Source organism: Telopea speciosissima, chromosome 11 (assembly GCF_018873765.1).
Source record: "Telopea speciosissima isolate NSW1024214 ecotype Mountain lineage chromosome 11, Tspe_v1, whole genome shotgun sequence".
In the NCBI taxonomy this organism is placed as follows: domain Eukaryota; kingdom Viridiplantae; phylum Streptophyta; class Magnoliopsida; order Proteales; family Proteaceae; genus Telopea; species Telopea speciosissima.
Genome location: NC_057926.1, coordinates 54,064,912 through 54,080,604, shown reverse-complemented (window position 1 = coordinate 54,080,604; position 15,693 = coordinate 54,064,912). Strand labels below are relative to the sequence as shown.

Below are 15,693 nucleotides of genomic sequence, written 5' to 3'. Positions count from 1 at the left end.
GGTATAGACCGTCTTTAATCATTCCTTGGAGCAGAGTGATCCCCGTGCATGAATCCTTCACATAACAACATTTAGGGTGAAATTTCAGTATTACATTTTATCTGCAGTAAATCTACTTACTGATAAGAGATTTTTTGTAATCTTAGGCACATGTAATACATCATTTAGAGTAAAATGCTGTAAAGGAGGCTGAATATGAGAAGTTCCAGTATTTTTTATATTCAAACCTGCACCATTTCCAACCCGTACTTGGTCAAAACCTGTGTAAGGGGAGCTGATGTTCAAGTTGCCTAGGTCGGATGTAATGTGATGAGTGGCACCCGAGTCGGGGTACCAAGCTGTATCAAACGACGCAGATGGAGTTGCAAGCAAGGCTTCTGATTGGGGTTGGCCGGTTGGTGGGGAAGGAGTGTGGTAATTTTGATTGAACCAATTGTACCATGTCGCTGCCGTGTGATTTGTCCTGTGACATATTTGACAGCCCGAACCAGCATTGGAATAAGCTGTGTTTGGCTGTTGATAGGTGTTATTGGAACCACGACCCCCATTGTTTTAGTAGTTTCTACGACCACCACGTCGCCCTCCATTTTGGTTGAATGATCCACGACCACGGCTGGAGCCAGAATGATTTTGATAGGAGTTCCTGGAATTTTTGGCAACAACATTTGCTTCCACCGTGGGTAAGTCCAGATGTGTGGAACGCTGGTTCTTTAGGATTTCCTGGCTGAGAAGCATGCCAGTGAAGTCATCCAGCGGTAAGGGCTCCAGTCGAGTGTTGACTGATGTCACAAAGGACTCGTAGTCTGGGCCGAGTCCTCCTAAGATGCTTAAGATAACATCAGGTTCTTGCACAGGATGGGCGGCTGCAGCGAGGTTATCAACCAAGCTCTTGGCACGTTGTAGGTATTCTGCCATTGTTTGTGTACCTTTCTTCATTTGAAGGAGCTGGTACTTCAGCTGCATCACGCGAGCTTGCGACTGTGATGTATAAGTTTTTTCAAGTATGCTCCAGGCAGCATGGGAGGAGGTTGCACCGATGATCTGAGCAAGGGCGCTCTCAGTTAGGGAGGAAATAATCCAACTAAGGATTATTTGATCTTGTTTCCGCCAGGTGAGGTAGGCTGGATTCATGGTGGCTACTTCGGTGGATGAAGAGGTAGGTGATGGAGACTGGGTTTGCGGTGGGCTTGGGTTGGTGCCATCAACAAAACCATAGAGGTCGAAGGCATGAAGAAGGGGGAGAAACTGGGATTTCCAGAGCAAGTAGTTCTTGCTATCGAGCTTCACTGGAAGCAGGGAGACGATATTCGTGGGAGAGATGGTGGTGGGCTGAGTCGTGGTTGATTGAGTAATGGTTTCAGAGTTATCGGAATGGGCCATTATCTCTAGGTGACGTGAGTCAAAGGCGACTGATACCACGTTAATTCTCAGAGTTTGAATTGGATGAGAACTGAATTGCTTCCCCTTATCATCTTCTACGATTGAGGGGTTATGAATTTATATTACTCAAGGTATATGCAACGTTACACTTCTACAGTTACATGAGATAGAGTTTGAGTTTATTTAAACTCTCCTATCTTGTAGGGATAGCTTTATCCACAACAGCTGGAACAGCTCTTGACTCCTTCAACGGTGAATTCAAATTTTGAATGTATTGTACACAAAAGAGAATGAGAAGATTTCTCCATAAAGAAAGCTAATGAGAATCCTAATACAAGAAAACGAATATTTACATCAAGGAAAGAATTTAACAAATAAAGAATAGATACTCTGTACATGTGAAAAATATGTTAAAAGCACTCGATCCTCACCGTGAGTGAAGAGAAACTTTCTCCTTTCTTTTACTTCTTGTATTTGTCTTATGGACCTTTGCTTCTCGGGCTAATCTTAAGGGGCTTCAAAGGGTTTTAGGGAGACACATGTATTCCTAGTTGGGTTCTTTACTTCTTACCTTATTTGGGGCTTCACTGCTTTGCTGCCACTTTGGGCTTTGACTTTTGAGTATTTTTATTTATTTGTCTTGCATCCCATTGTGCTTTCTTTTATGGACCTTACTGAAGACCTTAATTGGTTAATATGTGTCTGTCTGTTATATGAGGACTTGTTGGAGAATTGGAATGAATTCGGACTTGTGTTTGGAGACCTTAATTAAAAATCCCTTGTTTTTATCGGCCGAGAATGCAAAATCGACCTTTGTTTTTATCGTCCGAGAATGCGAAATCGACCTTTGTTTTTAACGTCCAAGAATGCAAAGTCGACCTAGACTGCATACCAAACACAGCCAAAGTAAACTCCATTAACCTCTTATTTACTATTTAGTCTCTTTTCCTGTCATAGTTTTTGGGTTGGGGATCCTATAAAACAGTTATTCACTGTTTCAATCATTATCATTGAGTACACTAGGTACCTCAGAATCTTTTGTAGTGTGTATAGAACATACGTCGATCTTAACTTAAAATTTGTTTCTGTTGTCTTTTGTGTCTTCATTTATAGATTTTGAATCTGCTCAAGGGAGTTTTATTTTCCAAGACACCTCTGACAGATGTGTTTCTTAGAAAGCAAGGGTTTACATCTGATGAAGGTTTAAAATTTGAGATGGGAAATGCGTTGCAGTCTACCTTGAGCTCTGCAGGAGGTATGCCTTTGAAATTAATGATGAGTAAGTCAATGAACAAAGTATTATATGCTGAAACCAGGGAAGACATGGTTGATTTTCTCCTCAGATTCCTTACTTTCCCTCTTGGATTCATTTTACGAGTTTTGGGTGGGAATTCTTCACTGGGATCAATGGACAATCTTTACAAAAGCGTGCAACATTCAGGAGTTACGAGGGATGATAGTCTAAGGAACCTGCTGCTGCAACCCATGCTCTGCAGTGGTTTTGGTTGTAGGAGCAACCCACTTGAAGTAAAAGAATCTGAACAGCCTCCTCCTCCCCTGTGGTGTAAAAGTTATGACATTGGAGAATTTGATATCATTTACAGTGGTTACCTGTCTACTGAGAAGCCTACTGTAGAATCATGGTACTGTCGTTCACTATTACAATTTGTAAATCCCAAGTCTCCAACGCATGAAACAGCATGTCAAGGAGGATTTCTCAGGGGACCAGCGACGTTTTTCATAACAGACAGTTTGGTTTTCACTCCACTAGCTTCTTTTTGGAGTCTCTCCTTTCTTAAAAGAATGAAATTTCCCATAGATGACTTGGAGGTTTGTACGGTTAATGTGGGCACGGTGGAGGTGAGTAGTTAAAACTTTTGAAATTTATGATGCGATCATTGATAATCAAGTAGAACTAGTGAATTACTATTCCTATAGTGAAGATGCATAGGTTGCCTTGAATTAAGAACCATATGGTCTGGTCAGTAGCGAAGGTTGGTAAGGGTATTAGTCATGCTTCTTACATATCAATGCCACTTTTGTGATGCAGGCCTTGAGGCTATTGAAGGCTTCTCTCCTCTCCAAATCGGTATTGACTGATTCCTTGATTAACTTTGGCTTAAAGACTCCCAAGCAAGAAAAGTACATGTAATGATAAGGACATCATGAGACTTGAAATAACCTAGAGTTCAGTGAACTTTGTAAGGGTCTACGTTTGATTTAAATAACTTGCTCATAAAACATAGACTTGTGTTTGTCATTGATGTTCCCCTTATAGAACTGTATACTAGTCTATAGCATTTTTTATTTTGTATTTAATTTGGTTTTAAGAATTTTCAATATTGTTGATTCAACATATTGCACATATGTAGAAACATAGTTAACCATGCGTTCCTCATTGTACTCAAAATTGCATTCTTAAATTACTTGAAAAAGAAGGTATACAAAATGAGTCTATCTGCACATAGTGTTTTCAAAACTACTCATATTGTGGATATGATTAACGGCTTACATTGCAAAACAGTCTGAGATCACAAATTTTCCTTCTCCAGTTGAAATTTGTAAATGAAAGTGATAGGTGCTCCAATCCCCTGAATCTCTTCCTCTATTGCTGAGATATAGCTCTTTCAGATCCAACATGTGCTTAATGCTTTTTCGTCACTGTTTATCCAAACAGCAGACCACCAGTAATGCCATTTAAAGGATCATGAGCTCCACCTGTGAGAATTTAAATTCTGAATGTGATGTGCAAGGCGCATGTATATCTTGAAAAGAGCTCCTGAATGAGTTCAGAAAATGATGAATGTCTGGAAAAAAAAATTCGGTTCCCTACACCAAGATATCAGATGGGTTCCACTTGGTGCTCTTCATCACTACCACATTCCCTCTTTCCTGCCAGATTGTGTATGGCACCAAGGTTCTGTTTTCAATGATTTATTTTTCTTTTTCACATAAAGGTGAGTGACAAATGTTTTGGACAATCAACTCTTTCACTGAACCTCCTCTGCTATGTTCTGTTCTGATTCTTAAAGAAGGCGCTGCCAAGATTCGTTTCATAAGTGGAAATGAGATGAAAACATGTCAATGTTAGGCATCCAAAGGATCTGACCAAATAACTATACTATATCCTGTAACTCAACATAGTTAATACCTATTTCCTAAGGTAAGGGATAACACATTCAATACTTTTCCAAACCCATGATGCATGCTTTGCTGGTTTAGAATCAAGCCAAGCCAATAGACATTGGGGAAGAAGTACCTACTCTTCAACACCTTAATTCACATGGAATCTGGTACCTTCAATGTCCTCTATCCTAGCCTGATTGCTAGATTATGATCTGCATTTCTTCCAAGTCCTAAACCTTTAATGTGTTCTGGATTACAAATACCTATCCAGATTATAAAAAGGGAAATTACCTTTGAATAGTTTTAATGACATCCAGAAGCTTGGGATTGATGCCATCATTGATTGGATATTATGATCAATCTGATAGAAGTCTTTTGGTTTTCTGGTAAAAGCGCTTTATTAACGGGGGGGAACAAAGTTCCAATAGTGTGGGCATACAAAAGCATAGAAATAGGTTGGGGAGGGGTTGAAAGCCAACAAAGAGATTGTAGAGAAGAAGCAGCAAACGAAGCAAGGGAGTCCACGGTGGCATTTGCTTCCCTAAGGGTGTGGGAGAATCTGATATCATCGAAAGAGGACATCAACCCGTAGCAATCATTGATTATGCTCTTGATTCTCCACGGAATGGCTTCAAACTTTCCATTAAGCACGTGCTTGGCCAGCAGGTTATCTGTTTCAAAGATCACCTTCTTATAGTTGAATGACCTGGCTAAAAGCATTGCTTTCTTGATAGAAGTCTTGATTCGTTAGATTCGAATTGGACATTAGACCTGTGGACTATATGTATAAAATGAGCCATTTTTTTTCTCTGACAGAATAATGGGGAACCCAGGTGGTACTTTGTATGGATACCATTCTGACTCATGCCTAGAAAAGATAACAAGCCTAATCTAAGACTTTCCGTTCTTGTTGAATTTTTTTTTTTTCTTTTTTTAGATTTACATTTGTCTTGATTATTCTTCAATCAAATTAAGAATCAATTCAAAGCCAAAGCCTCAACGGGAGATGCTTTGACAAAAATGAAGATATCATTAGTAAATAACAGATGATGAACAGCTAGTTCCGAAGCCTCATTTGATTTTTCTTGTTGATCATCTGCTTCTTTTTATTTTTTTAAAAGCTTTCGCTTCTTGGATGGCCCGTTCTGGGAGGCCCTCCAATTTTGCCTTAATATCTGCCACATACACATTGAATACTACCTAAAGTATGTGACATAGAGCACAAGGTCCTTTTTGAGCTGGGGCATGTGACAAAACAAAGTTTTGAATATCCGTTAAGAAAATAAAACTTAAAAAAAAAAATAGCATCACAATATCCGAGATTCCCCTATTGCAGGGTCTGGAAGGAATAAAAGTATGCAACCTTACCCCCTACTTTGCGTGAAGTTATCTTCAAGTTTCAAACCCACAACCAACAGGTTACAAAACTTTTGAATAATAATGAATGACAAATGAGCAACTGAAAACAAAATTTGAAAAAATATCAATACATGTAAATTATATGATTGAACTTGGTTCTAAAATTTTAGGGTAATATACACATACCATCCTTGAAGTTTGACGAAAAGATAATTTTATCCCTCAATTTTGAAAAATTCTGCATATCCTCTTGAGGTTTGCAAACAGCCAATTCTATTAATTATTGACTAACAATGTTAAAATCAAAGGGTAAAATAACAAAAATATCCCTTAAAGAAAAAAATAACCCCTGCAATTCATATTCCCCAAATCGTATAGGATTTAAAAAAAGAGAAGATGAGTAGCTCTCATATCCATATATCATTGATGAACCAAGTACCTAAATGCACATATTTATTTCTTGTCTAACTGAAATTATTTTGTTTTAAATTTGTAAAAACCTTAATTCAACAACTGGGTTTTGTTTGAATGTGGCTTCTTTTTTTTTGGTGAAATCAAACAAACCCATTCTCTGCAGCGGTGTGCGAGCACAGGATTGTAGTGGTGATGATGTACATGGGCGAGATGGAGCAGGAGTGGGATGGCGCTGAGGCAAACGAGAAAGATGAGTTGCAGGGGAGTAGGGAGTTGTGCGGTGAGAAACCGCAATCCAGAAAACATTGATTTACAGGCTCTGTCATATGGAAACATCACACCGAAACCCTAAATTTTGAAGATTTAATTAACAATTTCTCTTACTGAAACACTTCAATTTAATCCTTCTGTCAATCCACATTTATCAAAACATGCAGATGCAAGTAAAAGACAAAGAAATGAACCAAAGCAAACAGATTCCCAAATAATTTCACATCAAACCTCACAAAATCATCTAACAACATGGTTTTCCTCCCAAAGTTCTTGCATAGACTCCTCATCTATATCTCAAATGACAAGATGGATCAAGCAGAGATCAGAATGGGTTTTTAGCAAACAAAGACCCAACTCATCTTCCCCTTTTTCAAACCCTAAACGATTTGGGGAAGATGAGTTGCAGGGATTTTTTTCGGAACAGGGGAAGAGAAGAACCAAGCCGCTTATGAGATCCGTTTGCTTGCAAAATCCAGTATTTTCAACATGTCTTGTTTTGCCGAAGTTGGTACAATCCCTCGTCTACTGATGCTTCTTTCTTTTGTGAACATTAGATGCAGCAATCAATTGAATGTGTAGCTGGTTTTGTGTCAGTTGAATGGTTTCGTGTTTCAGATTAGCCGAATTTCTAGGTTTCCATTTATTTTCAAAATTTTCCCCTTTATAACCAGCATCTTATTCGGTGCTGCCAATCCTGATTCTAAATCATCCCATAACGGTTTGTTATGGTGTCAGCTTTGATCCCATCGGATCGACATCCATAGTGTTGTATCTGCAACTCATCTTCCCAATCGATTTGGGGAAGATAGTTGTAGGTTTTTTTTTTTTTCTTTTCTTGAAAGGGTAATTTTGTCAATTCATTTTTTATTTTTAATACTGTTAGTCATGAATTAACGGAACGAACTTATTTGTTACTGTTTGCAAACCTCAGGGGGGTAAGCAGAATTTTTTAAAACTGGAAGGTAAAATTATCCTTTCATCAAACCTCAGGGGTGGTATGTGGAAATTACCCAAATTTTATATGTAACCAATCCAGACATATCTTCTCTATCCAACATCTAATTGCCATATCACCATTTTTCAACTGCCACAATTAGACTTAAGTTTAAATTCTTTTTCTAGCGTGTATTACATGCAGGGATTTCGGTTAAGGATTATATTTCAAATTGGATTCAGATCGATCCCACTTGCTCTCTGTGGCACTTGTCCTGAGACCCTCTGGCATATCCTCCTCTCTTGTGACTGGGCTAAGCACATCTGGGTAGCTGGTCCTTTGGGGTTGAGGACTGAACTTATTTTCGCCCCTTCTCTTAAGCATTACTGTATTTCCTTGCTGCTTGGAAGGCAGATTGATAAGGCTTCTCTCCATTTGTTCTTTTCTGTTTTTATGGTTACTTGTTATTTTCTTTGGCAAGCTCGGAACTGTTCTGTATTTAGGTCTGAGAGTCCCAATCCTCGGTTGACTTTGCAGAAGATCAACCGTTGGCTTTGGGATATGAACATTTATCCCCCCACCATTTATAATATGAATTTTATTTCTGATGCTTTGGTTGATACGGACTATTTTTCTGCTCCGTTTTTGGATTTACCTACTTTAGATTTCCTTGTTCTGTTATGCGCAGGGTTTGAATCTAAAGATCTAGGTAAACCTGGATGGGCTTTTGCTTTTATGATACAGGGGAAAATTCGTTTTCTCACTACTGGACTGTGTAAATCTTGTCATTTTTTGGAACCGGAGTTGATTGCCATTCTTAATGGTCTTGATATTGCTACTATGAGAGGTTTGCAGCTGAAAGAAGTTTGGTGCGCTAATAGTTTGCTGCCTGGACTTCTTCCAACTCCATCCCTTTCTCCTTGAGCGTATGAGGTCCTGCCCTATTTTTTGAAGATTCTGGATCGAACGCGTGGAGTTTTGTTTTAAGAATTAACTAACCCCTCTGTTATCTCCTACTTTAAGACTTGTGTTTCGTTGGCATCCCCTACCTCGTTGTGCATGGAATGTACAAATGGCCTTCCTCAGTTTAATGAATTTCTCCTTTTATCAAAAAAACTGCGACAATTAGAGATAGAGTATAAGAAATCCTCCTATGGGAAAAGGGAATCTTGGTTCTACCTGTCTACACAAAATTCACCCCCAAAAAGCTGAGCATGTAGCAGATATTAATGCCTGCTATAGGGAGAGTGTTCTCTGTGTCGGGGGCGCATGCTGTGCCCAGACACATGGGGGTGGGTGCAATGACCACCCTGCCCCCTGAGTGGCAGGCCCATGTGTCTAGGCGCAGCCTCTACTGCGGCACAAAGAACATGAGCCCTTATGCAAATTTGGGAAACCATCCCTTATTTCACTTGATTCCTAACGAGCAATCTGATGGGAAAGATAGTATAATGATAGGACAACCACGCATAGACCAAATGGTATCAAATTAAAGGGGATGAAGAAAAATCAAACAAAAAGTTACTAGAAACAATTGGTGCCTGAACAACTATCTAGACAATGACACTCACATTAGAATGGTTTACCAAAAAATAATAATAATAAGTCACATTACAATGTCTTAAGATATAAGGAAAGAATTAGCAAAATTTTTAGAATACTTCTTTTTTTTCCTTTAGGTAAACTTTAAAAGTCAAAATATCAAGAGGCTCTAGAAAGTCATAATCTAAAACGCTTCGAATGCCTCCATACACCCATCGCCAACTTAAAAGAAAAAGAAAAGCAAAATAGTCAAAAGTGCCACTAATTAAAGATAAAAGAAGCAATCTTACATGCGGTCAAGACCTGATAATATTTCAATTGATCTAAGGGATATGAATCGTTCTCTGGGTGAGGCCATGAGGGTCAAAATAGTTCTACGCTTTTTACAGATAGGGAAAAGGAACCCCACTCGGTCATGTGTTGTAGTGTCTCCCCGTGTTTAAACACAGACGGGTATGAAATGATCGACATACCCTTGCCTTTCCATGGGGACAGAGCGGTCATTTCGTGTCCGACTATGTCTGGGCGCAAGTACACACCATAGCACACAACCGGGTGACATCTTTCTCCCTTACAAATATTACCAAAAGATAAAAGAATTAATCCCTCTGAATCTAATCAAGTATGAAAGGCAAATAAAAGAAACTCCATATTAGTAATCGGTATCGGGATTAGTTTGGCTGATACTGATTCAATATTGATTTGGATCGGTCTAGATCAGATGATCTTAATCCTAAAAAAAGATCGTACACAAGGCTCCCGCGTTTAACCGGGTCTGGAGAGGGTCAAATGTATGCAACCTTACCCCTGTTTCTAGATAGGTTGTTTCCAACATTTGAACCCATGACCAAGCGTTCAGCAAGTGAGCACTTGACCAACACACCAAGAATTGGTATCGATCTTTATTGATACCGATACAATATCAATTCCTTGAACCATGCCATTGAGTGAAAATCACTTCCAAAATAAATAAATAAATAAAAAATCCCATAAAATTGTAGTGTTTACATACTTTTAAACCCTAAAAACTTCCTTAACAATGTCAGCATCTGAAAATGGGGAAAAAAGCATCCTTACTTAGTAACAAGAAAAATTCTTTCCAAAGTAATTTGTGATGCAAATTTAAGTTAAACTGATTAAGACTCTCTTTGGTTGGAATTATATTTGGGAAAATTTCACGGACACCCCTTAAAAGTATCCAATATCTCAGAAACTTATCATACTTGGTCAAAATGTCACAGACACCCCAAACGATAAGTACAGTTAGTACCCAAAGGTGAAATATCCATTTTACCCCTTAGTTATTTAAATAAAAAGATAAAACTGTCCTTTCATCTTCTTCCCTAAATATCCATTTTACCCCTTAGTTATTTAATTAAAAGGACAAAACTGTCATTTCAACTTCTTCCCTCTATGGCTTCGGCGTCGGCTTCGGCTTCGGCTCCGGCGACGCTCCCTCCACGGCCTATGTCATCTCTGTGAAACCTCCCCAATTTCGCGCTTCTTCGTTTGACCAAAGGTCTCTGCTTTTTCTTCTTCTTCTCCTCCCTATCTCTGTCATGACGAGAAGAGTTCTCTGCAGTTCTTCGATCTCTCTGATGATTTTCTCATCTAGTTTTTCTCCCAAGCACATGAGTACCAGCAAGCAAAACATGCTGTACTGGAAATGATCCATCACTCGCACGGGTTCCCCAGATTCAACATGGTGTCTCAATCGTTCAGTTAATATCTCTAAGACCCATTTGCGAGCTTGAGCAAAGGATTTAACCGGAGAAGGGTGGAGGATCTCGGAGGTGAGATTCGACGGATGAGTCACCACAGAGGGCCATCGGGAGCGGAGTTGATGTTGTGTTGGGGCTATTGATGATGCGAATGGGATCCATGGCTGGTGGGCGGTCGGCAAAGTTAGCACCGTGCTTGATGGGCAAGGGAGTGGCTCGTGATGAAGAACGATGGTCGTGAGGCGATTTGGAGGGTGAAGATGGGGCCATACTTAGTGGCGGAGGTTGCTGAGGAATTGCTCAATTTGTGAGGACAACGATCCCTGAAGCCAGAGGAGACTACCGATTAAGGCTACTTTATTAGGCCCTGGTGGAAGAGAGAGATTTGTTTGGTTGGATTTGTTGTGAAAAACTAGATCAACTAATAGTTTGATTGCTGCACAGAGGCAGAACGAGAGGATGAGGACGAGCCAGAACTCCATTAATGATGATTCTGGACTTTGGAGAGTAATCACTCTCAAAATAAGTGGGCCAAGTGGTTGAACTGGTAATTGCGAAATGGATATTGAAGGTGCGGTTGGTAGAGTAATCACCCTCTTCTAAGTTCTACCTCTCTCCTCCTCCTCTTTCTGTTTCTCTCTTTCATCAAGAAAGTAGGAGATAGAGAGTAATTCCAGAAAAAGGGTCTGAGATTTAGGGTTCGGAGCTCATCTTGATCTGCTGCTGAATCTCTAGCTTCGAAGAAGCATCTGATTTGAAAACTAAGAAGAAACCATGAGAGAGATAGAGAGTGATTCGAGGCCCCTAAAACCCAAGAGTAAGGGAAAGAAGAAAGACCCACTAGCCAAAGAATCGAGGGCTGTCCCAGAAACCAATTTCTAGAAATACAGAGTTTAACACTTACACTTTCCTAGAGCAAAACCCAAAACAAGAAAAGGGCCTAAAAGAAGGCAAGATTCAAAATTTAGTTATCAAATCAGAAGCACAACACAAGCAGAGATAAACCCGAAAAAGAATCTGTCAGATGATGTAGTTACTGTTCCTTAAATTCCTGAAATAAAGTGGGATGAAAATCAATTTGGGGTTAAATGGTTGACTCTTAACTGTCCATAGGTGGTTCGATCGAGGCAGACACAAACCGTATAACTGTATAAGAAGAAGAAGAAGAAGAAGAGGAGGAGGAAGGGAAGAAGTGAGGATTCATGGAGACTGTAAAAGCCAAAATCGTGGGAGAAAGAAGAATGGAGGGGGAAGAGTATGGAAAGACAAATGTTTGCTAGCAAGCGAGCAAGTAAAAAACAGTAAACGAAGAGATGCAAAGGCGGAGGAGACTGGAGAGGGTGGTGGCGGGGTTGCAGGGGAGCAAGCGAAAGAGGGCTGGAGGGGGTGGCGATGGTGGTGGCGGCGGCGGAAGAAACAGCAGAAGGAGAAGGAGAAGAAGAAGGGGAGAAAAAAAGGAATAAAAAAAAAGAATTGAATAAAAACATGGGCAAAATTGTCTTTTTATAAAAACTAACTTCTAACATCATTAATTCATCATTAAGGGTATTATAGGGATTTCACTATGGTAAGGGTAATTTCGCCATTTAAAAAGAGTTAACAGGTACTTAACTGAGAGACTAACGGAATGGACTAAATTGAAATAAATTCATACATATAGGGGGTGTCTGTGACATTTTGACCAAGAATAGTAAATTTCTGAGATATTGAATACTTTTAGGGGTGTCCGTGAAATTTTGCCATTATATTTTAATTTCAAGGCACTATTTCAATTTTTCAGATTGTTTCATATATTTTGCACCTAATTTCAAAGAAATTGGAATCAAATTGAAAAGAAATCGTGAAATAGCACATGGCTGGGGTGCTATTTCACGATTTCTATTCAGGTCTCTCTCTCTCATTTTGGCTACAAAATGAACGGAGAAAACTGCTTTGTGATCGGTCTCTTCTTGTTGTGAGATACTACCCCCCGGATTTGGCTCTTGTCCTGCAGTGGCGGGAGCTGGAGCGTTCGGCACCATCTAAGATTGAAACACGTGGTATGTTATTAATCTAACGGTCAAAAGACATGGGCAATAATCCATTCTCATTTCTTCTAAAACCCGACCCGAAATTTTTGAAACCCATTTTCAAATTTTAAACCCTATCGTTTCTGTTTTTACTCGACTCATCCCCCTTTCTAAGTCTCCATCTTCCCTGGGAAACTCAGCTCAAACCCTAAGCGAACGGCAACCAACGACGGTAAGGCTAACCATGTGAAATTAGTTCTTCTCTTTCCTTTTCCCATTATTCAATTCATTCTAAACCCAGTCTCTGCGTTTGGATCCTCTCTAATTCATCCATCTTGGATTTGCTGTCACTTCCAAAAATTTGATAATGTGAGAAATTCAACAAGTTAAATTTCCAAAAAAAAAAAAAAAAATAATTTACACATATCATCCCTGAGGTTTGACGAAATGATGATTTTACCTCCCAGTTTTGGAAAATTCTGCGTACCCCCTGAGGTTTGCAAATGGTAACAAATAAGCTCATTTCGTCAGTTCATGATTAACTATGTTAAAATTTAAATTTGAACTGACAGAATTACCCTTGCAAAGAAAAAAAAAAAAAAAAACCTACAACTCATCTTCCCCAAATCGATTGGGGAAGATGGGTTTCACTCTTATCCCAAGAGCCTTGACCACTGCCTCAAAACCCATTGAGCATAACGTTATCTTCATCGCTGGTCTGCCCTTGTAAAGCATATAAGCTTCCATCCATAAGTTCCTCTTCCAAACGATCATTAATATCAAAAGCACCCAAGTTCGTAAGGACTTTCCCAATTGTCTCTATCACCATCCGCCTATATGGTTTACTCTCATCTTTAAGATCCTCAAAAAATCTTCCTATGATATCAGCAGCACCAACTTTGTTTGCAATCTCCACAGCTGTATCTACCAGTTGCCTATAGTTTCTGGGATCCAGTGCCATCCATCTAACCCAGAAATTAGGAAAGAAGTCAGGCAAAATCATAATACAAATGTAATCAGCGTCTAGTTATGTGTTCATACACTGCTTCGTGAGGGACGCGAGGTGTTGCTCTATCTTCTCCCTCTCTTCCTCATCTATTGATGCCATGTTTCCTTCTCAGAATCGTTCTCACAAAAAAACAGAGGTTACAAAACCCTAGGATAAGGATTTCAAATCGTCAAAAAACCCTAAATCTTCACTTGCTCCCACAGGGACTGCGGAATCAATGGAAGAGTCAGAAAACAGATTAGGATATCAATTACCGAATGGTAATGAAGAAATAACAGATTAGGATATCAATTTTTTCCATTTCCATGAGATGTCGGTGATTCCTTCCCCAGAAATACTTATATGTTTAGATTAATTAATAAGGTGTGGATTATACACACATTTTTCATGGATTATTAGGCTGCGTGACTTACTGCACAGTCATCGGAAGAAACAGATTACAAATGGAGAAGAAAGGAAGTAAACCCTAAAAGAGAAAAAATGATTGTATTGCAGAGAGACAGAGAAAAAGAGTTCGGGAAGATGAGTTGCAGGTTTAGTAGAGAACGCTGGAATTCTTTTTTAGGCTGGCCTCTTCTTCTCTTCAATCTCCCACGGGAAGGTCTTCAGATCTGCATCAAGGATCATGATCAATTGCTACTCTTGAAACAGCTTAATGACAATGGCGATCCTTGATTTGAGATCTGCTGCTTCCTATCTCACCTTCGCACTATTGGTATTCAAGAGCAACTCTTGATAAGGGAACGAAAGTGTTGTGTATTGAGAATCCATCACGCTTTGAGGGATGGAATTTCGTTGATGTCTCTGTTTATTGCTTGTTGTCGGAAAGCCGATCAGCCTGATCAGATGGCTACAATCCCTAATAATCCATCTTCTTCTTTTGCAAATTCGATTTCGAGGAGAAGTGAAGAGATTGGAGTTGGTTTCTGCATAAAACCTGCAACTCATCTTCCCCAATCGATTTGGGGAAGATGAGTTGCAAGGGTTTTTTTTTTCTTTTTTTGCAAGGGTAATTCCGTTCGTTCAAATCTAAATTTTAATGCAGTTAGTAATGAACTGACGAAATGGACTTATTTGTTACTGTTTGCAAACCTCAGGGGGTACGTAGAATTTTCCAAAACTAAGGGGTAAAATCATCCTTTCGTCAAACCTCAGGGGTGGTATGTGTAAATTATCTCAAAAAAAAAAAAAAGATTGGGATGATTGAGGTCGCAGAAACTTCCAATTTGCTTGTATCATCCTAAATAGTTTCAAATATTTGTATCTGCAATTCGGAATGGATCTGATGATAGCAATGGCATGGGTTTGGGAGTGATTTTTTTATAGAAATGATTATGGACTATCTTGAACCTGATTAGCCTCGGCGTCTTCAAATCCCTTGAAGATGAGTAAATCCCCTGTACCAACAACAAAATTCCCCTCTTTAGGGTTTCAGAACGAAAATGAGAGAGAGGAAAAAGGAGAGAGAAGAAGAGGGAAGAGTCACATTACCTGGTTCGTCGTTCGCCGTTCAAAATGGCAGGATGGAGCCAAATTCGCCTAGGGTTTGAGCAAGTTCAAGAGCAGAAAATGGATCCGGACAGAAAGGGGAAGATGAAAGAGGTATGAGGGTTTTGAGGTTTCATTTCAAATTTTGAAAATATCGGGTCGGATTTACTATACTGGTCATGTGAGAGAGAGCCAAATGGGATTAAAATGGAGTTATTAATTAAGACAGTTGGATGTACCTATGGCTAGGTGGAGAGATCTCAGGGAGGTGCTGGACGCTCCAGCTCCTGCCACTGCAAGACAGGAGCCAAATCCGAGAGCGAGAGGAAAAAAAAGGGAATCGTTGTCCCCTCCAATTCGTTGCCCCCTCCAATTCCTCCAATTCCTCACATGGCGGCAGAAATGACCACTCTACCCCCTGCCCGAAAAAATTGCCCA

General features: G+C 39.6%; 1 protein-coding gene and 1 long non-coding RNA gene across 5 annotated transcripts in view; both read left to right on the top strand.

Annotated features, from left to right (window-relative positions):
- The window catches only part of LOC122645953, a 100,850-nt gene that overhangs the window by 19,358 nt on the left and 65,799 nt on the right, over positions 1-15,693 (top strand). For 2 of the 4 annotated variants that reach the window (XM_043839378.1, XM_043839376.1), the window contains one exon: positions 7,484-7,487. The exons of 1 other annotated variant lie outside the window; for it this stretch is intronic. In XM_043839378.1, the coding sequence (XP_043695313.1) occupies positions 7,484-7,487 (4 nt within the window). Of the gene's footprint in view, positions 1-7,483; positions 7,488-12,409; positions 12,415-15,693 lie in introns of those variants that run through there. One more of the 4 variants, XM_043839377.1, reaches the window with a different exon arrangement.
- On the top strand, positions 2,982-3,730 carry LOC122645959. Its single transcript, XR_006330541.1, has 2 exons — positions 2,982-3,240; positions 3,431-3,730. It is a non-coding gene; the product is annotated as an uncharacterized LOC122645959 (long non-coding RNA).